The sequence below is a fragment of the Doryrhamphus excisus genome, chromosome 17 (assembly GCF_030265055.1).
Source record: "Doryrhamphus excisus isolate RoL2022-K1 chromosome 17, RoL_Dexc_1.0, whole genome shotgun sequence".
Lineage (NCBI taxonomy): Eukaryota > Metazoa > Chordata > Actinopteri > Syngnathiformes > Syngnathidae > Doryrhamphus > Doryrhamphus excisus.
The window spans coordinates 11,925,291-11,949,168 of NC_080482.1; the positions used below are offsets into that span (position 1 = coordinate 11,925,291).

A 23,878-nucleotide genomic window follows, 5' to 3' on the forward strand; every position below is an offset into this window, starting at 1 on the left:
TCTCCCCGTGCATGCGTGGGATTTCTCCGGGTACTCCGGTTTCCTCCCACATTCCAAAAACATGCTAGGTTAATTGGCGACTCCAAATTGTCCATAGGTATGAATGTGAGTGTGAATGGTTGTTTGTCTATATGTGATTTGTGATTGGCTGGCCACCAGTTCAGGGTGTAGAACTGCACAGTACCCCCACTAAGATTACTGACACCTAGTGACCAGGGTAGAAAACTACATATAGTGGTACCAGTACCACATGACTCCATTTTGTTGTTTTTTTGTTCAACTTTGGTGTCATATGGTGTATGCAGTGACGCTCCACTTAAGCGTGCACGTGAAGGCCGCATGTGCACGAAGAACTCATCTGCTGTCTTTGAAGCAGCCATGACTTTTCTCTCCTCTTCATCCTCCCCTCTTTTTATGTCCCTTGCTGCCCCTCCCCCTCCTTCATCTTCAAGCTTAATTATCAGCTGCACCCCAAACTCATTTGTACCCCCCCCCCGCTAATGAGACCACTAAAGTGTCCCATCAGACGAGCCCCTGGCTGCTCCAAACTCTGTGTACATAATTACAGACATCATTTATGGCCCCCTGCAGGTACATGTACGTATACGTGTACGTGTACGTGTACGTGTATGTGTACGTGTACGTGTACGTGTACGTGTACGTGTACGTGTACGTGTACGTGTACGTGTACGTGTACGTGTAGACATCCAGCTACACATAGCTTTCTAATTTATAGTGTGTGTGCATGTGTGATGTCACATATCATGTCATCACGCCGCCAAGCATGATAGGACGGCGGCTTTATGGCATTGACTCAAGCCCGGCGTCCCGCCACGGGACACAGTGTGTTTGTGTGTGTGTGTGTTTGTGTTTGTGCAAACCCGGCGATGATGAAGACCCATGATGAATGTCTCATGCCGCTGACACACACGCTTTTATGGGCTGCCGTCTGAGCAGTGTACTGTACTCCTCACACACATCGGAATGTTGGAACGGAGGACCAGCAAGGCCTTGCTGCCTGTCTCTTTGGTTTTCACGAGGAAACAAACATCCTTGCATGGTGAAGCAGTGGTCGGGCCACTAACTTTTTATTGGGATGGCCAAGGTGAGCAATAAGTTAACACCTGAGTTGTCTAGAAGTGGGGTGGCCGGAGAGTGACCAGGGAGACTGACCACTCGCCACCCCATAGCTCCGCCATTGTTTTTGGACCGTGTGTTAGAGCAGTAATTTTCAACCACTGTGCCGCGGCACACTAGTGTACCTTGAGAAACCGTCAGGTGTGCCGTGAGGAATTATCCAATATCACTTTTTATAATTAACATTTATTAATCATCATTTGCATATATTATGTCAATAGCCATTATGTCAATAGTATACATGGACCCAAATATTCCAATTGCATTTGGTTTATTTGCTCAAACGGAAAGAATTGAACAGGGATTTAAATTGATCCAGGGTGCGTTCTTTCAGCGCATGCTCAGATATGATGTAACACGCAGATCCAGACGTTCTTCACTTTTAAAAATGGAGGCCAGCAATCGGCACTGGACTAAGCAAAGTTTGTTTTTGATTCAAACTAAATTTCAAGACTGGACAGACGAAAAACTGGCAATACGGAGTTATTCCAACAAGTGAAAGAATAACTTGGGGAAGCCGGTATCACGTGATGGTGATGTTTTGATGTTTTACTGGGCATGCCCTATTGACTATTCTGGTTGATTTTCACGGCGCATGTAGACAAGAGATTGGAATATTCCTTTCTATGGATACCATTGTTTCCTGAAAGGTCATTCGGAAAGAGAAAAAGTGGTGATGTAAAAACGTGGCTACTGTGGAGTGTCTGTGGTGTAAAGACTGGCAGAGCAATGTAATATTGGTCCGTGTGGCAACACCTACCTTGTTCCTCCGATAGACTTATTGATGCACGTGTGAGGTCGTGGTGACATTTTGTAACATTTTTGGTTAGTGGTGTGCCACAAGATTTTTCCAATGTAAAACACGTGCCGTGGCTCAAAAAAGGTTGAAAATCACTGTGTTAGAGGAATTATTAGCTGAGCTGTGTGCTGAGGACAAGTTGTCGATGCGTAGTTTCTGGATTCTCCTCCCATCATGGCGGCCAAACCCGTTCAGGGCATAATACAGAAGTGGATGCCGATCGGCACTCCTATTTTAACTCTATGCAAGATGTGGTTTTATTAACAGCTCCTCCACAAAATAGGCAGCTCTCCCACGGAAAGTTGTGTGCTGCAGTGAAAACGGAAACGGCGGTAAGGATGGATTAATGTTCTGCACCACAGAGCTGCATTTGTCAAAATTGTCCCCCAGCCATGGAGTGACCAAGCTGCTATTAAGCTGAGTTGTATCTGGGAAATGGGATATCAAGAATGCTCAGTTAAGACTTCAGAAACATTGGCTTGCTCTGGTAAGTGAGGATGGCGGTGAGGATGTTGAACCAAACTGAGGGGACGCCAACTAGTCTCGCTTATGTCACATCACATGCTTCACATTACTTAAGTAAGCTTTGAAGTTGAGGACAGTGCATGGTATGCCGCAGGAATGTATGTCATCAACTACTTTTTGCAATTTTGAGGAAAATATAATAAATTTGAGCAGCACGGAGGTCAAGTGGTTAGCGCGCAGACCTCACAGCTAGGAGACCAGGGTTCAATTCCACCCTCGGCCATCTCTGTGTGGAGTTTGCATGTTCTCCCCGTGCATGCGTGGGTTTTCTCCGGGTACTCCGGTTTCCTCCCACATTCCAAAAACATGCTAGGTTAATTGGTGACTCCAAATTGTCCATAGGTATGAATGTGAGTGTGAATGGTTGTTTGTCTATATGTGCCCTATGATTGGCTGGCGACCAGTCCAGGGTGTACCCCGCCTCTCGCCCGAAGACAGCTGGGATAGGCTCCAGCACCCCCGCGATCCTCGTGAGGAAAAAGCGGAAGAAAATGAATGAATAAAATAAATCTTGTCCACCGGAATTCCACCATCATGCAAATTCACTCACTCATTGATTTTCTTTTCCCTGTCCCTGTTTTTTTAGTGAAAGTTAAAATAAAGGAAACTATAAAAGGAAGTGTGAATCATAATACATCTGTTGGCCACCACAAAATCCAGACTTGAACCCCATTGATGCTGGTTAAGACTTTGTGCAGTGGTTCGATCAATAAAAGTCATCTTGAAAAAAACCCAAAATGCTACTGAATAGAAAACACAGTGACATTGCAGAAGCTTGTGGAAACAATGCCACGGTAAACGTGTGCTGTAATCAACACTAAACGAAACATTACAGCGTGTGACCCTATTTTCGGTCAACAAAGGAGGTGATTTAAATAGCATCCAAACATGTCGCTAGGAGCTAAACTGGGAAGTTGGCGTGGTGAGCTTTGATGGCGGCGCCATGGCCACATTAATAAGAAAAGAGCGACACAAACAAGACGTTTATTCTTTTGCTTGTGACAGTGGCGCACTGGCCACAACCACAGAAAGACAAAACAAGCAGCTGAATCACAGCACGGCTGCTTGGAAGGTGAAGGGACAACAGAAACGTTGAAGTGGTCGTAAACATGGCCTGCTTGTTAGTTGTTGGCAGGCCTGGTCCAGTCCAGGATGGGCCAGTTGTGGACTGTTTGAGAGGACACACATGTAAACTCAAATATGTAATAAGGATGAGACACAGGAATGTGGGAACCAAAAGCAAGCATCAAAAGTTCTTCCTCTCTCCTCTTATAATGATGAGCTTGTCTTCCTGGAAGTGAGTCTTCGGAAGAGGAGGAGACATTCATTGATGAAGAGGAACATTCCTTCCTTCCATCTCCTTCTCCATCTTGTTGTGGTGGTCTCTTTAAAGAGTCAGTCCGACAAGTCTCTGCCAATGTCACAGCCGTCGACGTCGTTTGGCGGTCAGCTGGTTAGTGGGTTGTCACGACAATAGTGAGAGAGGGCTGGCCTCAGTCGGTGGGGGCGGGGACCACGCAGATGTGCAGGAAGTTGTCCGGGTGGCTGAGATGCTCACTGAGCCACTGCAGCGGCGTATCCAGTAGCGGCTCAATGCCGTGGATCAGAACTTGGTAGCGTTTCTGCTCACCTGGATGGATCACCACACAGACAACACAGTGTGAGTGGGTAAGGCCACATAGGTGGGAGGAGGGAAGGAAGGAAGGAAGAACGGGGGAGGAGAATTACAGTGCCTGACAAAGGTCTTGTTACATATCCAGGTTGTAGGAACAATAAATAATAACTCCACTTTTAAGGGCTCATTTGGAATCAGAAATAGCTGATATGAGAGGTAAACCTCAGAATTAGGCTTATTATTGAGTATTGAGTTTTATCACTTAACTGGGACAAAAGTATTGCCGCATACCAAAATGATGTACAGTAGAAATTTTATTCTTTGAAAGCATTGTTACACAAACCTCAGGACATGAAGTCAAGGTGCCTTGGTAAGAAGAGTTCATATTATATATGACTCCCATGACTCCTATGACTCCCATGACTCCCAGACTACATGACCATTCCTTGGTCTCATCTTCCACTGCCTCCTCCTTCATCTAACCCCAGACATGCTCAGTTATGTTCATGTCTGGTGACTGGTCGGCCAATCCTGGAGCATCTTGACATTGTTCACAAGCAGAAACTTTGATGTGGAGGAGGGCCATCCTGCTGAAGAATTTGCCCTCTCTTGTAATTTGGAAGGTAAGGAACAACAAGAATTTGGAGAGAACTAAACAATATTGTTGCATTTACCAAGGCCTACAGCTTACAGAAAAGGATGGACAGTGGCAGAAGGTTGATTTTTGTGATGAATGATTCATTAAACTGCATCCCAAACACCACAAGGACCCGTTGGAACTCGCATGAACCCAAGATTCACCCAGAAAACAGTTTGGTGGAGAAATATCATGGCTCACGGTTACATCCAGCATGAGGGTGATCTGCAGAATGGATGGTAACCACCAAGAAAATGCAAACCACAAGAAAAAGCTAATTCTTCAGTAGGATGGTGCTCCTACTCATACTTCGGCCTCCACATTGAACTTCCTGATCGTGAAGAAGGTCAAAATTCTCCAGGATTGGCCAGCCCAGTCCCCAGACATGAACATAACTGAGCATGTTTTGGGGTTAGATGGGGGAGGAGGCTTGGAAGATGAAACCAAAGAACTTTTATGAAGTCTGGGAGTCGTGCGAGACTGCTTTCTTTGCCATTCCAGATGATTTTAATCAATTAGCTATTGTAGTCATTGCTGAGACGTATGGATGGAGTCCTCCAAGCTCATGGGAGTCATACACGATATTAATTCTTCTTACCAAGGCAACCTGACTTTATGTCAAGATGTTGCATGTTGTAGCATGTTTGCATTTTCAAAGAAAAATCTAACTTCTACCATACATTAATTTCATATGCGACAAGACTTTTGTCGAAGCACAATCTGACCTTTCTGCCCCAATTAAATGACTCAATAAATAATACAAGACTTTATATGGTATCATCTAGATAATCCAGAGGCTTTTGTGATTCATATAAGCTATTTCTGGATCCGAATCACAAACTTGCTTGGATGAGGCCAAGCTGCTGAACTACATACACCTTTGCTGCTAATGCTCATCTTGATGACACTGATCCCCCAAGCTTACCACTAAAAACTAGTGAATCCCTGTGAAAATATACTATTTCATTTCAGTCGCTGGCCGCACGGTGGACGACTCGAGAGATCAAGAAGACCTGGGTTTGATTCTCCGCTTGGGCATCTCTGACACCTAGTGACCAGGGAGTTTGCAAGTTCTCCCCGTGCCTGTGGGTTTTCTCCGGGTACTCCGGTTTCCTCCCACATTCCAAAAACATGCTAGGTTAATTGGCGACTCCAAATTGTCCATAGGTATGAATGTGTGACGATAAGCGGCATAGAAAACGGATGGATGGATTTCAGTAGCTGGTTTTCTATAAGATTGTTTACATTATAATAAAACTTTGCACACATATATGGCATTGACTTTTGTCTCAATTCAGTCTATGGATAAAATATTGGGATACATATCGCCCTACCCCTCTCTGTATCACAGCAATCACTGTACATTTCTGTGCTTCTATCTGTCTTGATGCAAAGATAAAACATTTGTGTTTTCGTGCAAACACGCTCTAAGACGTGAGACGGAGGAACACACAGGACGCCGGTGGCGAGAGATGGCAGTTGATTATTTTGGTGATTCCAGTTGTGAACTTTCAGTCTGACAGTTTCCTGTTTCGCACTGTGCATGTGTGTGTGTCGGCCATTACGCCCAAGGTGACCTGGCTCAACAACTGGAAGGTCGTGACTACAAACTGGCCGTTGAGAGCACAAAACGGGACTAGTGTGATTCCCAACTCTGAACATCGGAAGACTTTAGTAAGCCGTTTTTTGGCACTATGGTGGCACTGTCAGCATTGTTTTCGTTGGGGTGGTTGACACTCTGAATCAACACCCTCCTGATATTACGTGGTAGCGCTTGTAGTGTATGTGAACAGTGAGAGATAAGTGGCCAGTTAATACTGTATGCTTCCAAGTAACTTCACATCATCTATTTGTACATCAGCCACTATTCCACAGCTCAGCCATTGGTAACGTCGTGTATCACGTAGCTGACGTTCAACCCTATTGTGTTTACGTGAGGGTCAGTGAATATGACGCAGGTAATCCGATCAGATGATTAACACCGAGACCACCGCAGCACCGGTGAGAATACAAACACGCAGGAGTGCTGCCAACATGTGGGCGGGCTGAGTGTACTCTATGAATGAGAGATGGGGAGAATCTCCGTGGGCTGCAACCCACTCCAGCTCACACACATCCATGCTGCATTAGCTGCTGGTGCTTAAGGACTGTTACTAGTCATGTTGTTTTTATTACAAACTAACAACTTCCAGTGTACATTTGGACGGGGGGCGAGACATCCCGTCAGTGTGATGCTCAGCAGCAGAGGGTGGCGGGGTCATGTGGGGGCGAAGGTGTGGTGGGGGTTTTCCTCTGCTGGTTCCCACAAAAAATTAATGTGAGCTTCACATGTGAGTTTACAAGAATCGTCTGAAATGTGTCATACGTGGGCAAAAGTTGCTCAACGACACACCTGGTGAACAAGTCCGCCTTGTGCGCGTGCACGCTGCTACACGACTCTTTCCTGCTGCATGCTGGGAACAGCAGATTGGGAATCCCCCTTCTTTTCCTCTTCCGGCTACTGCATTGAGGATGGTTTGGGGTCAAACCCGTTTCCCCTTCAGACACAACACACACATGCTTCTTTTTTGATGTGAGAGAGATCATGGACGTTCCCGTTTTCTGATGTTAGGGTCCGGACTGATGAACAATAGCTTCAGCAAAGCCCTGCGCCGCCACCACGCCTGGTCTTCCAACACACGACCCGCTTCCTCAAATTCAAACACGCCACCATAATCCCCCCTATCAGCACATTCATCTGCCAGACAAGGAAGAAGCCAAGAGCAAACAGTCAAAGACACAAAAGACCACTTTCACCTTGATCAGCCAGGCAGGCCGGCAGAGACGCCGAGCCAGCGGCTTGACATGAAAGAGCCTGAAGACTACACCTGAGAGGGACCATCAAAGATGAAGAGCAGCTCTTGGATCAGACAGCGATAGAGAGAGCGACAGAGAGAGATGCAGGAAACCAAGATGGCAGCCAGGCGCATCTCCAACAATATGAGAAGAACATCTGGATCACTTGTGCAACACCACAGAGTCAGTGAAGATTTATCAGCCATGAGCACCGCGAGAGAACCGAAAGTGAACGACGAAGACAGGTAGGCAGACAGACAGACGGGTGGGTGTGTGTGGGGTTGGGGGGGTTCTGTCTCCAATGAGCAGGTGAGTCTCCTGCGGGTCGTCTGTTCTGACGCTCCATTGTATCCTTATCTACTTCCCGTGTGTGTTTTGACTGCTGTTTCCTCTCATCTCTGCCAAGGCCACGCCCCCTCCTCCTCCTCCACACAGACAGTATGGCTTCATTTATCTGCTCATACTGACAGTATTCCTGAGACACAATGCTGCTATCAGGGTGTGATAGTTTTATGTTGTCTTTTTTTTTCAATCTGCACACCATCTTATCTCTGATGGCTGCCACCTTGTCCTCTCCTCTACACCCCACACGGTGTTGCTGGTGACTGAGGGCGTCTACAACGTTCACGATTGGATTGATGCTGTTGTCAGTTATAGTGGTTCAATCATTGATAAAAAACAATGATGGTATGTGTGTGTTACATACCCTGGCCAGGAAACGCAGCAGGGTACATCTCTTTGAGCAGGTCGCCAAGAGTGTGAGCGTTGCCTTCAGGCGAAACGGGACGGAACAGTTTCTGGATGAAGGGCCTGTCGCTCATTGTCTGCAACAGATTAAGAGTTCAGTAAATACAATGTACAGCAACAAATACTGGTGATCAATATCAAACCATTTGGATGTAAGAGTGATATGATATTTATAGGTTATCACATGGTTTGTCTGGTATCAGGCCAGGTATCATGCCCCCAAATGTCAGTATCAGCCCGAGACCGAAGCACGCGGGGGCATGATACTAGGCCTGATACCAGACAAACCATGTGATGATCTTATTATCACATACTATTTAATCATGAGCTTATTATCATGTACTGTTTAATCAAAAGACCATTTTGTTTCCAGAAAAAATTCAGTTTATTACATGTATTATATCTAAACAGTGTAAACACAATAATTGCAAAAATATTTCAACAATAATATTTCATCAACAGTCTTATCTTATCAATGTCTGACAATTAAAGTTCCATTAATCAAATTTGGGTTTTTTGGTGACTGGAGAAGCACTAGGAATATTTATAGTGTGTGTTCACCCTTGTGCGCTGTTCTCTGATTGGTTGTTTCACGGGCACGATGAGTGGACAGCTACGGGGGCTGATACTGGACATGGTTAAACTCTATATTTTATCAGTATCACTGCCCTGGGCTTTGACACAGTATCATTTCTGCCTTTTCCCGTATCATTCATGGGCGGTTTCTAGGGTACAGGGCCAATTAATACTGTAGTATGTGATACGGATAATTACAGTTTGATACAATGCAAACCACAAGCACAATAATAAACAGGACAGCCAGTCTAACATTAACCTAGCATACATTGACATACACTCCGGCAATGCTGCCCACTTTGATTCCACCACATTGTGCACTGCCATGTCAACAAATCTGAACTATCCCTTTAACACAAGTAATGTGTCATCAATGTAACATTGCTGATGCCAAGTGACCAGAATACTACATATGACTTGTCTTACAATATTTATATTTGACCAATAATTAATCCATTTTTTGAAAAATCCTAATCAAGCAGAGGAATGATCGGACCGCAATGTAGCGAGGGACTACTGCATTGTACAAAAAAACAATACCAATAAGAAATATCTTACTTTTATGCCAGTTCATCCATTCATTTTCTACCACTTATCCTCACAACGGTCATGGGTATACTGGAGCCTATCCCAGCTGTGTTTGGGCGAGAGGCGGGGTACACCCTGGACTGGTCGCCAGCCAATCACAGGGCACATATAGACAGACAACCAGTCACACTCACATTCATACCTATGGATAATTTGGATTCGCCAATTAACCTAGCATGTTTTTGGAATGTGGGAGATGACCCGGAGTACCCGGAGAAAACCCACTGTGAGGCGCTAACCACTCACCGCCGTGCAGCCCCTTTTATGCCAATATTGTCCAAAATTCCTAATAAAACGTCTTTATCTCTTATCTCTCCTTCTCCATGAAGGAACTAAAGTGATGAGGTACATCTTGCACAACCATCAAATCGTAGTATCTATCCCTAAAACGTGCTCTATTGCAGTCACGGCAAAATGGTTGGGCTTGAGCTGGAGTGCACCTGTTAATCAGAAGATGACCCCACAAAATATGTGTGTGTATGGAAATGACTCATCTCACATGTGACACCAATAGCTGGAACTATAACTGGAAAGATGAACAGCAGATGAACAAAAACGAGTTGACAGTGTGCCGATGCATTGCGTGAGGATGCACGTAGCGAAAGAAGGCGTGTTCTGATAGGAAGTGAGCAATCTGTGCAGATGTGAAATGTTGGTGTGTTTTGCTCAGCGCGATCAGTCTGGAAGTCATCAGCATGTTTGCTGGCTCGGGCAGCACGAAAAACACCACTGGCTCTTGCCTCGAGGTCGCCCGTGGCGGGAATGATTACGCAAATCACAAAAATCATCTAACGATTGTTGATTAAACTGCACATGATCAAAGTTCATCGACATTCTTCCCTTCTCCAAAATTTCCCATCTTATGCGCCAACATGTTTCTTCACTTGACAACAAAAAATAAATGAGACAGCAGCACTGCTCCAATCGAAGACGGCTTTCTAACAGCGCTGCCGATATGGGCGTGCTTGCTGAAAACCGTAGGATTAGCAGCAAAAAACCAACGATATTAACCGATAACTGACTTTGTTGCCAAATTCGGTCGATAAAGCACTGATCTATGTATGTATAGCCTGGCACAGCACACTTCCCCTCCTCTGGCACAAGTGGATGATTTCACGCGCAATGAAGCAGTGTCATAACGACTGTAGGACCTTGCAAGTTATTCATGACAATGAACACATTTCATAATAGAAATAATCCAAAAGTCAAACCCCTCTGCATGCTCGCTCACCCAAGACCACGCTTACATGTGTGATAAAGACGTGCCATTTCACTCAAGTGATCCCGCCTCTCGCTAGTAATGACAGCGGCCACCTTGCACAACATAAATAACAACTGAAAATAAGCCAAAAAGTCACAAAAATCGTAATAAACCAGCAGAGTAGAAGTGCTCGGACAAGTATACAGGTCATAGCACGAATGTTCAGTGTGGACACAGGACAGGTGAGGAAGGAGGACTAAAACCCAAGTCCTGCCCTGCACACTTGGCCGAAGCCCCGGTGTGATGCACAGCAGGTATACCGCAAACTACAGCCAGAACAAAATTCATTCATTCATTCATTTTCTACCGCTTATCCTCACGAGGGTCGCAGGGGGTGCTGGAGCCTATCCCAACTGTCTTCGGGCGAGAGGCGCGGTACACCCTGGACTGGTGGCCAGCCAATCACAGGGCACATATAGACAAACAGCCATTCACATTCACATTCATACCCGTCTAGCCTCTTCATATATAAACCAGGACTGTCAGGAGATCGACCCATTCATACCTATGGACAATTAACCTAGCATGTTTTTGGAATGTGGGAGGAAACCGGAGTCCCCGGAGAAAACACGCGCTTGCACAGGGAGAACATGTAAACTCCACACAGAGGGTTGGATTGAACTCGGGTCTCCTAGCTGTGAGGTCTCGCCGCGCTAACCACTCAACCGCCGTGCAGCCGCAGAACAAAATGAGTGAGAGAATTCTAATCTCATCCATTCATTTACTTTTAACCAAATAACCTGCACCGCAACTCAAACTGATTAATGATGTCACGGTCTGTTAAGGAATGCTGTGTCATCATCATGGAGATTTCCAGCGGCGGTGGCCTGAGCGAGATGACCCAGCCCCGCCACGGCCTTCACACTTCGCGGCGCTGGACAAGCCGCAGCGTGTCGACACCTAAGCTGAGGTGTCAAACAGAGCCGGGGACACACAATAGGGTCTAATCATGGGGCTGTGAAAAGGAAACCTGTGTGGGGCAGGATCGAGTGACCAAGCGGTAACTACATACCGCCGAGTTGAGCGCCAAGCGGCGAGGGGAAGGTGGCGCTGGAGGTGCCAAAGTGCTGTTCAAGTTACACAGAAAGACTGACTCACTGACTCCTGGCCTTTTGGTGCGGGGTGACGGACATGCTCCCGAGCAGGGAGAGTGCGCGAAGTGACAGCGACTGGGATGCATTTTTAAAGGAGGCAACCATGAATAATGAAGCGCCCCGCCATACAAAGAAGGGGCTATTGATTCCTGAGGTGATGAAGACACTTTCTTTTGAGCTGCCTTGACACCTTAGCTGGCACGGCTGCACACAGCGACACAAGGAGGGTCGAGGTGTCATTAGCGCAGCCGCCAAAAGAGGCGGCCCGCTCTCACTCACTGAAAAGAACAGCGGAACTCAAGACAAGGCCTAATTGATGGCGAAGGGGATTCAATTCGCCTAAGTGAAGGCCAAATAATGGGGAGGGGAAACAGCTCTGTCAATCACTATTAGTTTCCACTGAACTCCGAGCCCTTCCATTTGGAAATTAAAATTCCACCCACTTTTTTTGGTTTGTGGAAGCTTTGTCTGTGACCATACCGTATACCTACTTGGCCAAGACATCATTATTATTCATGTGCTAAACGCAATCAAATTCTCATTAGGGGCTGAACACCCGTAAAGGTCACATGGGAGCAGAGGCAGACTGGCTTTTGCTGCGCCGAACTACAGTGAGTAACACTCCCTGCCATCCATAGCGGTTGGCACAGTCAGGAGCGCATCGCGATCCGGGTGTGGGCAATGGGATGTGGGCGTGGGAGTTTCTATTTTCTCAAGGGGACACATTCTCAGCAAATGGGCGAAGGATGGGCATCGTTACTGTGATGCATGCATGGCGCATCAAGTCAGCCCGAGGCTCTGTCACCAATTACGGAGTAAAACCGCAGAATTCACTCGATCTCCTGACAGTCCTGGTTTATATAAACATGAGGAGGCTGCACGGGTCATCAATTGTGAATGATTTCAGATCCCTTTGCTATTTTGCCACTAATGACAATAATAATTGAGGTTGTTGCTTTCAAAACACAGACCAATAATCCCTAGAAGTTCGGGACTAGCCTGGTTAGTCAAGCTTTACATCAACAAATCTATGAACATACCTGTCAACATTTGGAATTGAAAAGAAGGTTCATTCGTTAATTCATTCATTCATTTTCTACCGCTTATCCTCACAAGGGTCGCGGGGGTGCTGGAGCCTATCCCAGCTGTCTTCAGGCGAGAGGCGGGGTACACCCTGGACTGGTCGCCAGCCAATCACAGGGCACATATAGACAAACAACCATTCACACTCACATTCATACCTATGGACAATTTGGAGTCACCAATTAACCTAACATGTTTTTGGAATGTGGGAGGAAACCGGAGTACCCGGAGAAAACCCACGCATGCACGGGGAGAACATGCAAACTCCGCACAGAGATGGTCAAGGGTGGAATTGAACTCTGGTCTCATAGCTGTGTAGCCTGCACGCCAATCCAGGCCGGAATAGTATATATCATTCAAATGAAACTAAGCTTTCCAACGACGTACAAAAACGCAGGCATGTTTAAAACCTCAGTCTGGTCATGAAAACAGTAGATCAGCACAAGGGGTTAATGTGTTTTCTATTGGATCTGTTTAAATGGGGTACTCAGTGTGTATTGTTACACACTGACAATTGTTACAAATGGACAATTTGGAGTCGCCAATTAACGTAGCATGCTTTTGGAATGTGGGAGGAAACATTTTCCAGAAAAATAAGGAAGCTTTTTAAACGGGAGGGTGACAATGGAGGGAAATAAACGGGCAAAATACGGGAGTTTCCCAGCATGGTTGACAGGTATGACCATAAAGCTTTGTGGTAAAATATTCGCCAAATTGAGCTGATGCTAAGTTATCTTATATTTTTGCATCATTTCTGACGTCAATGCAGCTCAAGCAGTGTGTGATGCAAGTTTGTTTGCATTCAGCATCTCCAGTAAGACTGATACTGATCGGTAACTTGAGTGAATGACTTCATTGAGCAGACATATGGAATGAATTCCAAAAATAACCTTTTTCTGCCAGACGGATTGCAAGTCTGACAGTCATGGCTGTGCTAGAAAGTCTTAATGAACCCCCCCCCCCTTCCAGAGTGGCTCATCACCTGTTGCCTCTGGCATCTTCAAGAGTGTTTGGAGCATTCCCGTGTGTTGTAATTGTCTGTGTAGTCACCCCGCCCCCATCGTCCCAGCCAGCCATTACAAGATTTCTGTGAGGCAATAAACATGCATTCTTCCAAGCATGCAGCTTCCAGAGAAGGGGCTGGGGGGGTAGGGGCGAGGAGGGTGATTAAGCGCTGAGTCACAGAGCGGGAACCACAAGAGGCGTACCTGTCGAGCAACAGTGTGAGCACGCTTGGCGGAGGACGAGTATGGAGAATGATGATTGGGCTCTCCGCTTCTTGAAATCACAGAGTTACAAGATCAATCATGTTCTGCCGTTGGCCGGAGCCGCTGCAAATTTTAGGCACCGAGACGCTAGCACGCAAGTTGACCGTCTTCTCGTATGATTAAAGGCTCTAAACATCCATGAACTCAACCTAAGTGAAGTAAATGAACATCCATAGGAAGCTGATGTCACCTGATGGACAACAAATGATTTATCATTGGCCGAAGGGGAGACACTCACTAGCCGGAACGAAAAGTGCACCCAACGGCCGTGAGACATCTTTGTCGCCATGAGGGGTGCAGGCCAGACGGAAATGAGCCCTCTGTTATTTGGACTCTATGTTGTCATTAATTCTGTCTGCATCAAACACAGCACGTTATTTACACTAAAGACCACAATCTGTCTTTGAAGAGCACTGAGCATGTGTTTGCTTGTGCGTGTGTGTGTGTGGGAGGCGGGGCAGGAGGGGGACAGCTCGTCTCCTCTAAAGTCATCCGTGGTGACTTCTGAGGGCCAGACAGCTTTGTTCTTGCGTTTCGGCTGTCTTTTTCCATCTATGTTCACTTTCTCCACGCTGAGCCGCTTCTTCTCATGTCGAGTCACGACACGTCCGCCAAACCAAACAGCGGATTTTCTTCCCTGCAACAAAATCCGTGCAGGCTCTGGTCGGGTTTGCATGTCAGATTCTTGATGGATTGATTGTGGTTCTGCCAGTGAGGACCGGCAGCAGTCGTAGCTTCAAGGTCCTCGTGGTCAAGCCAGGTTTTTTTTCTCCAGACGTTCCACTCAAATTCTTGTCTGATTGTAAATATTTAGCAGCTCTCAGGATGAGTACCAAGCCCTCGCCAAAACAATGGAAACTTTCAAGTCACACGCGGAGAACGCCCCCAAAGTGCGGGTCTGGCCAGCAGGTTTTATGGACACAACAAGTGCACGTCTGAGTGGGCGAGTCCTGAATGCTTTAAAGTGCTGCATTTTACTGCTGAACACAACGTTTGGCTCCGAGTGCATTAAAAGGCTTTAAGGGAACAGAAGATGAGAAAATAAAGACAAAAGCATCATGCACTGACATGCTGTAGGATAAATCATCACAACGCATGACAAGTTGGTCCCAAACTTCCAACAACAAACCATCGCATCTGTATGTCTTCATGTAGTAATGTGCCATCACTCACACTATTTGTACTTAGTGGTCCTGACACAATGAAAGTGACACCACAACATCCTCAGACAGCAGACTCAAAGCAGCCCTTGTTTTTCAAGCCAACCATTCATCTCCAACCCAAATGCTTTCCATATTCTCCTCCTGCTCTTGGATGTATTTGATGTGACTCTTCAGTGCCCATTTGGCATAAAAGGGATTTGTTGTTTAATGCCCAAATCTGGGAGCTGTCAACGTCCTCCGCCTCTTTCTATGCCCCCCCCAGTCGTCTCGAAAGTACAAGCCTTTGCCCCCGCCGTCTGACACGCTAATCTTTTCCAGTCGTGGATCAGCTGCTTATTCATCATCCCCTCGTTATTTTCTCTTTCTCTGTGTCCTCCGAGGGGACTTTTCACCTGAGTCAGGATTAAAGTGCGGAGGCAGGAGTCCCAGTGACCTGAAGCAGCTTGTCCACTTCCGCCCCCACATCCAGTACTGAAACTGAGCGCCCCGTCCTCAACGCTTGATATCGTTTGTTTGCTTTTTACATGACGATTTGTAAAAAAAGCCACTGACTGGACGGAAACACTGACACACGCGAGTCACAGAAATATAAAAAAACAGTGTTAAATATGGCGTGATTTCAACTAATGACAATTCCTACTGGTGTGGCAATGTGAAAGTACGTCGTAAACCTCACTCTTAGATGCTGTAAAGAGCCACGGTGGACACCGAGCGACATTTTGGGGTTTTAGCTATTGGCTATCGCTGCTCAACTCTCATTTGATGAGGACGCGCATTTGAGCTCAAGCAGGATGTTTGGCTGCCAGGACCGTGTAGATCACAGTGATGACCCCAGCTAACTCAAACATCTTGAATAAATCCTGGTTTATGCTTCTGTTGTGATGCGCCATCATACACTATTGCCCTGCTCCTCCTGCTCCAGCATAGCGTGACATGCATGTCCAAAAAAATCCAAAACTTGTGTTGCGCCGACTTACACAGTAAGCGTTGTGATTGGTCAGCTGTACCTTAGTAAACCTCACTCGAGTTAATTTATTTTATTAAAAAGCTCTTGACATTCTAATTACAATGGTAAATGCTCTTAAGCAATTAAAGTTTACTGCTTTTGATTTGATGTACAATTTTTAAAAGATGTTTCAAAAAATGTCAATATCGATTATCAACAATAATTTGTAGGACAAATATGTCCAACAACATTTGTTATCATGACAAGCTTTGTCACCTATAACACAAATCTGAGATGCCGATGCTTTGATTTTTCGTTACGCTGTCATCGCTGGGAAAAGTTTGAACAACCCTGTTTTAAGACACTGAACGCCGGTAGGGTTCTTGCTCTGACATCTGACCCAGAGGGTTCGTATGAAAACTGGAAGTGGCTACTAAACAGTGTCAGTTCACTTGAGGTGCAACTTGAACAAGGCATTGAACCAGGGGTTTCTAACTGTTTCTTTGCGTGTCAGATGATCTAATTGTACATGAATGTACCTGCTCATAGCAGATACATACAGTTGTAACAGGAATGTTGTTTCTTCAATCAGGGTGCCATGGACATTTCCGACCTCATATCAGCATTATTCATTCATTCATTCATTTTCTACCGCTTTTTCCTCACGAGGGTCGCGGGGGTGCTGGAGCCTATCCCAGCTGTCTTCGAACGAGAGGCGAGGTACACCCTGGACTGGTCGCCAGCCAATCACAGGGCACATACGTATAGACAAACAACCATTCACACTCACATTCATACCTATGGACAATTAGGAGTCGCTAATTAACCTAGCATGTTTTTGGAATGTGGGAGGAAACCGGAGTACCCGGACAAAACCCACACATGCACGGGGAGAACATGCAAACTCCACACAGAGATGGCAGAGGGTGGAATTGAACCCTGGTCTCCTAGCTGTGAGGTTAAACCACTCATTCGCCGTGCCGCCCATATCAGCATCATGTTCACTGAAACCTACTCGTGTGTTTTTAAGGTGGATTGTGTTTTTACGACGCGCTCAGAAACAAAGAGTCTGTGTTAGTTGGTGTCAAGGGAAGGTCACAGGCTCCTGGCTTGCACAAGCGGGTTGGGCTGACAGGTGAGGAGACGTCAGTGTTGTCGGCGCCAGGAGGAAACTGAGGGTGAATACGGGAAGTGCACCTCAAACAGCGCTCTTATCGCCTGCTGACAGTGGGTCTTGCATAAATCGCAGGGACTTAACTGCTTTGAGGTGATTTCCCCCATGAAGCAACGCGCCAACAAACAGGTTGTTACTCTGCACTGTGGCGCCATCTACAGGACGCTCTTATCCCATTTGACCAGCGGCCAATCACAAACACCAACGGGTGGGAATGTGTCTCACCTGGTATATCCTGAATGGGATGTATCTGAATCCTCCCTCCTCAGTGGGATACTCCATCAGTTTCCGGTTCATGGCCCAGAACTGCTCAAATTTATCTGGAGTGACAAGAACACAGCGATATACATTCTGTGACACTATTGCCTGCCTACAAAGGCTCAAATGAGACAGAACGAATATAAATTAATACATCTTTAAATAATTACTTACATTTACAATTAATTAAATGACATTGGATCGAAATTCACAAATTCATGAAATAACTCCAAAAATACACGTTTAAACAATTACAGACATTAAATACATAAATGTATCATTAATTCATTAAAATACCAATTCATTTAATGTAAAAACATGTATAATGACTTCAATATTGAAGTGTGGAGTTTGCATGTTCTCCCCGTGCATGCGTGGGTTTTCTGCGGGTACTTCGGTTTCCTCCCACATTCCAAAAACATGCTAGGTTAATTGGTGACTCCAAATTGTCCATAGGTATGAATGTGAGTGTGACTGGTTGTTTGTCTATATGTGCCCTGTGATTGGCTGGCGACCAGTCCAGGGTGTGCCCCCTCTCGCCCAAACACAGCTGAGATAGACTCCAGTATACCCACAACCTTAGTGAGGATAAGCGGCATAGAAAATTGATGGATATCATATTAGAATTATATATTAAATATATAGTCACCTTTACACTCGTATTAGCCAATATATGTAGTAGACACATTAAGAGAAAATAATCCATTTAAGATTCCTACACCCCTGCAGAAGCCCGTGTTAGGGATTATTGAGCCTGTTGTGAGGTAATTCAAACCTGCAATAAAAGCCTGCTGTTCCAGCAATCAAGTCTGATGCGTGTCTGATGCTTTAATTGAATACCCCTGATTTAAACAGTTGGTAAAGCAGTAGATGTAAATGTGGTCTCATTAAAGAAAGAGGTAGAAAGCGTCACAAATGAGACAACGTGCTACTTTTAGTCATTGAGATGGCCCCGGGGGGCTGCGACATCAACCGACACTTCATTTCACCTGACCTGAAGAAGCTCACGCCTCCAAATGTCAGCCAGGCTTTGCCTTTCAAAGATAGTGTCACACAAACAAACCCCCACCCTCCCAGTGCCTCCTCTGAGAACACCAACTTCCGGCTGATCAGTGATCCCTCTCTCCTATGAGCTGCTTTACCCGCGAGGCAGCACTAGCACACACTGCTCATACAGGTCTTCCTGTATGAGCAGGTCGAGTGGAAACAGAAGGGGACGGAAGGTGGTGGGTGTTTGGGTGGGAGGGGAAGGCTTCAAAGAGGGAAATGTGTGTGTGTATGTGTTATCTCAATGTAGACAACATGTGTTAATGAGTGGATTTGTGACTATGATGGTTTGACACTTCCCCAACAGCTGCTTAGGGTCTTTTGAAATGTGAGCGTATGTAGTGTGTGTGTGTGAGAGAGAGAGAGAGAGAGTGTATTTCTCACCATTCTGCAGTCCCATCCACAGTTGCTTGTGGTCCTTTTTCTGCATGTCGTTGACGATTTGGCTCTTGTGCTTGAGTGCGTCCGCCTCCTTGATGCTGGACATAAAGTGAGCCTCGATCACAGAGCTGGATGAGCAGTGCAGCAGATCATGACCTGGAAAGTTCTAGCACACAAAACAACAGCTTTCAATGAGCATGAGTGTCATCGATGAAACATAATTCAATCTTGTTTCACTATACATCAATTTCACTGACACAAACATGTAAAATAAGTTGTTACCTTAAAGTGTACGGTGATGTTCCACGGCAAGACAGAGTTGGAAGCATGGAGGTCGAACAGAACTCCAATTGGATAGTGCCTGACATCAGCAAGCACAGAAATTAAAGAATGTTATATTCAAAATGGCAGAAAATCACCTGACAGGAGGGTGAAAACTAATTGACAGATTTTGCTCCAATCCGTTTTACTGAGGAGTTCACTGATGGAATTTGTGCGCGACTATACTGACACCTGGTGAGTATTACCGGTAACTGCAGTCTATTAACCTGTCATTCAAAGAGGGTGACGCTTGGGTTACGTACAAATTCCATTGCTAGACTCGGATTGACTGGTTGAGTTTTGGTATAAGATGGCTCTTGTACCCAAATGGACTACATTTTTTAAAAGTAGTAAATACTATAATTATCCTCACAATGTCCAGGTAGATGTTATGATATGATGTTTAGGTAGCAACAAAACAGTGTTGAGCATAGTGTGGCTGCAGGTGAGCCGCACATAGTGTATTCTTCCCCTGTAACTAGTTCTACAGCGAGAAAATCCTCACCATTTGAGTGGCGTCCCTTCGTATTCAAACCACATCTCCTCAACATCCTCAGCCTTCATCACTTTGAGGAAGTGCTTCTTCACCTTGTCGGTGACCAATGTCAGGTAGCTCACCCTGGGCAACAGCAGCTGTGTGAGAGCAAACGTGGCATTGTTAATTATATGGCAAAAATATGTTACATGTTAAATGAGAAAAACAAGATGTCCCAAAATGAAAAGTACATAATAAGGCTCCGCCTCCCTCTCGGTCACTTCATCCTGGTTGAGAGTAAAGCAGGTTGGTATCCTGCCGAACCAGACGTCTCTCAGCACGTCTTTGTCATCTGCCATGATGTTGCTGCTCCTCCCAGTGGCTCATAAAGACTGGACGAGTCCAAAGCACTCGAGCTTCCTGACAAAGCTTGAAGATAACAAAGTCAGGCAGAGAAGTTACAATGACAGATTTACGCTTGATCACAAATGTAATTTTATAACCTGAGCACTGATTAACTTGTTATCTAGAAGACACATACCAAACGACATTAAACGACATTAAACGACATTGTTGTACACAACCAAAACAGGACAAAAAGCGGCGAACAGGTAAATATAAACGTCGTTCTTAAGATTATTTGAATGTGTTATTACAGTTACAAAACAACAAAAGTGCGTGGTGTTGACAACTGACATTAGCACAGCGACTCGGAAGCTAGCTAACATTCCAAGTGTAAACAAATGATTGTACGTACTTGGCTTTAGGTTAGGATTTTGTCATGATGAACTGATAGTTTGTTCGTGTGTAGCAATCGTGAAAAGCCTACTTTTGTCTGGGTTTTGCAGCCAGTAGTCGGGGAAAAAGGGCCGTGCTGGTCGATGTTGTCATTCTTCAGCTGACATGCCAAAGACAGCCGAAGAAGACCACTCAGCAACAGGGACCCCTGCAGGCAGCTCTCAATACTATAATGTATTTGTTACTTGTTGGAACAATATACATTTAGCTATAAAATACATGTATATTATTGCTATTTCTTTATTTTTTAAGTATTTATTTATTTATTTATTATGTCGCGTATTTACCGACATAACCTAGCTTAAATGCGTAATCAACATGCGTCGGCGCACTAAAAGGACGTCACCGTGTGGCTGTTTTGTGTTTAGCAGTGTACTTGATGTGAAAAACCTCCAAAAAATGGAAAAGAAAGTGGCAACAGACAACTTGGAAATGCGTCTTCAGGCACTGGAGACTCGCATCTATGGCGAAAGGAGAAGCAAAAGCGGAAGACCATTAAAGGTTAGGTTGAGCTTTTCATGTTTTTTGCATTTTGTTCTAAGGTGTGGCTGTGCGGAGATGCTAACTAGCCGTTAGCCTAGCAAAGCTATTGCTAGCCGTCATTTCTAACAAGTAAACGCCCTTTTTGTGTCACAAATAATGTGACACTACAGCGACTATTTGCATTAAATATTAGATATATACACTTATATGTGTGTCTGTAATGCAACATACATTAACCGTTTACTGTTGAATACATGTTTGTGCAGTGTTATATTTGGCTTTACAAAAGCTAGCGCCGTAGTGTCTTAATGTCGGGCATTAATATACAATGTACATCACGATAAATGTCTGTGATTCATAGTACAAATATGAAGTTATCCTAACAATAACATTTAAGTAGCCCCAATACTAAATTGGCTAGGACATCAATGATCCTTAGAATATCACATATGTGTAAACCACTTGCATTACAAAGGACAACTGAACACCAATAAATGAAGATTTCCAAACTTGCATGAAGGAATAGCTCAAATAGATTTAAGGACAGACATGGGTTTCCTTTTGTTCCTCACCGCTCTGTGGGCCTTTCTAACCCTTATTGGCATGAGTAATGTAATTATTACTGTGTTTTATTCTGCAGTGTGCAGACTATTTAGCCAGAATACAGGCAGGTCTGACCAACACAGCCAACAAGCGAGAACGAGTAAAAATCCTGCACAAAAAGAGTAAGTCTGGCTGTATTTCTGCATTTATTAGGTAGTCTTTACTGTCTGTAGTCAAATCTGAGATGCTAATGTTTTTTCTTGTTGGTGTTGCAGTTGAAGACCTTATGAAGTACCTGGACCCCCAGTTCACTGACCATATTGCCGTGCCCGACACCATGAAGTTGGAGTTCATCCTTGCTGGTCAGATAACTGCAAATGAATGCTTTCAATAATACATAAACTAATTGTTTTTGTATTGCTGATTTGTGATGTTTTATTGTGCACACAGAGGAGGACTTCCTGCTTTCCCAGGCTGCTTTGCTGGAGCAGGCTAACAACCTGCAGCCGCTGCTGGACAGCTCCTACATCAGAGGTGAGCTTCAGGACATGTTTCTCAGACAGTGAACAATGGATTTGTTGGTGTTTGGTGGCACATTCAGTCTTGATGTGCATGTTTCTGTTGCTTCCAGATGTCCCTGAGCATGCGACTAAGCTCCAGCGTCTCTCTCAGATTCACATCAAGCAGCAGGTAAGAATGGCCCTTGATGCTCTGCGTTGCTCGCTTTTTGGTTTTCTCCTGCCTAGGCCTCAACCTTTGTTTTCTTTCAGGACCAAGCTGATGCTCAGTGCCAGGAAGTGAAGAAACTTTTTGAGGAGTACAACAAAATGGTACATGAAGTCGTAAAAGTGCATATAAGTGTGTCATCAATGTGATAATACATTTCCTTTCATTTTTTTGTTCTTATTGACAGATGTTCCTGCTGTCGAAGCAGTTCACTCAGTGGGATGAGACCCTGAGAAAGCTGGAGGAGGCAAAGGGCATCCGGCCTGTGGAGTAACTCTGGCCTGCATGCATACCTCTGATGATGAAGACATCAACAGCTTGTGCAGCTTTATAACTTGACAAAAACACATTTTCTCAAAAAAGTCCAAGCTGATTCAGCATTGTAGATTGTAACTGAATCAGTTATGTTGGTGTGGTACAGTTGCTGCAACAAAAAAATCATCAGTCGTTTGAAGGAACTCACTCCCCTCATGTGACAGCCTGGAATTGCTGTTTTTATTTATTTGTACGCATAGGAGCGTTTTGATGGTCACATGTTAGAATTACTTGTCAAGCATTCCAGCTTCTCTGCTGCAGCTCGGTCACAAGACTTGCATCGCCTGACTTGCACAGACATCACAACTTTAGCAAACCTTTCCTTACATTTGGTCTACTGACAAGAGCTCAACAGTGTTTCCAGTTGTAAATGTCATACAATATGATTGCTTTTAATCTAATAAATATGGTTTAATTTGACTATTCCAATGTAGCGAAAGAAAAGTAAGTCATTATCACAGATTATTTCAGCTGAATCGTCACACAAAATCAGATGGTGGTTTATGCTAAACATGTTTTTTGTGTCACTACGACATGTGGCCCAAAAATATTGTATCCCCATGAAACCTCAGTGTTAAGCAGACGTGATGAGCGCTCACTTTTTATGAGTATAACATGTACAGTTTACCTCTTTATGGGTTAACATTTTTCTGTACATAAAAATAGAACATTCACAGCATTTTAAACATTACTGGGTAGCAGTGGTGTGCAGGACGGCTAGATTTGGTATTGAATACCAAGTTCAAATGAATACAGGGTCAGTATCTCTAATATTAATACAGATACAGATACTAAAAATTAAGGAGGATGCATCATCAATCTAAATCTGAATTAAATTTTATTACCTTTTTTGTGATTTGCCCTTTAGATTATTCATCACATCATCGATAAATAATTTGGGCAGTTTATAAGTAAATATAAAAATATCTTATTACCACAATTTGCTGTGGTCTCGTTTTCGGCCTGAAAATATAGTCAAATAATGCTCCTCTGTCATCCTGCTGCTCTTTCCGTGGTACGTCTGGGCTTGCCTCCCTCCCGGCCGGCTGGCAAATAATGGTAGGCCGTGTTGGTTGCTTCTTT

The 23,878-nt window shown here is 44.8% G+C and overlaps 2 protein-coding genes across 3 annotated transcripts; one reads left to right on the forward strand and one right to left on the reverse strand.

The window, feature by feature from the left end:
* Positions 1 to 3,429: 3,429 nt before the first annotated feature.
* Positions 3,430 to 20,923, reverse strand: atg5 (ATG5 autophagy related 5 homolog (S. cerevisiae)). Of its 2 annotated transcripts, none has more exons than XM_058053341.1 (8): positions 20,760 to 20,923; positions 20,182 to 20,359; positions 19,961 to 20,088; positions 19,417 to 19,495; positions 19,138 to 19,300; positions 17,674 to 17,768; positions 8,255 to 8,372; positions 3,430 to 4,091 (listed from the first exon to the last, which is right to left on the reverse strand). In XM_058053341.1, exons 2-8 carry the CDS (start codon positions 20,287 to 20,289, stop codon positions 3,955 to 3,957), a joined length of 828 nt encoding a protein of 275 aa, XP_057909324.1. In that variant the 5' UTR covers positions 20,290 to 20,359; positions 20,760 to 20,923; the 3' UTR covers positions 3,430 to 3,954. The 2 variants fall into 2 exon arrangements, with proteins under 2 accessions (XP_057909324.1, XP_057909323.1); XM_058053340.1 differs by having other exon boundaries at positions 20,688 to 20,853.
* Positions 20,924 to 21,048: 125 nt separating this feature from the next.
* On the forward strand, positions 21,049 to 23,234 carry dctn3 (dynactin 3 (p22)). The gene is made up of 7 exons (XM_058053342.1): positions 21,049 to 21,229; positions 21,852 to 21,936; positions 22,030 to 22,116; positions 22,205 to 22,288; positions 22,386 to 22,444; positions 22,525 to 22,584; positions 22,668 to 23,234. The coding sequence occupies exons 1-7, from the start codon at positions 21,128 to 21,130 to the stop codon at positions 22,752 to 22,754; spliced, it is 564 nt and encodes a 187-aa protein (XP_057909325.1). The 5' UTR covers positions 21,049 to 21,127; the 3' UTR covers positions 22,755 to 23,234.
* Positions 23,235 to 23,878: the final 644 nt, after the last annotated feature.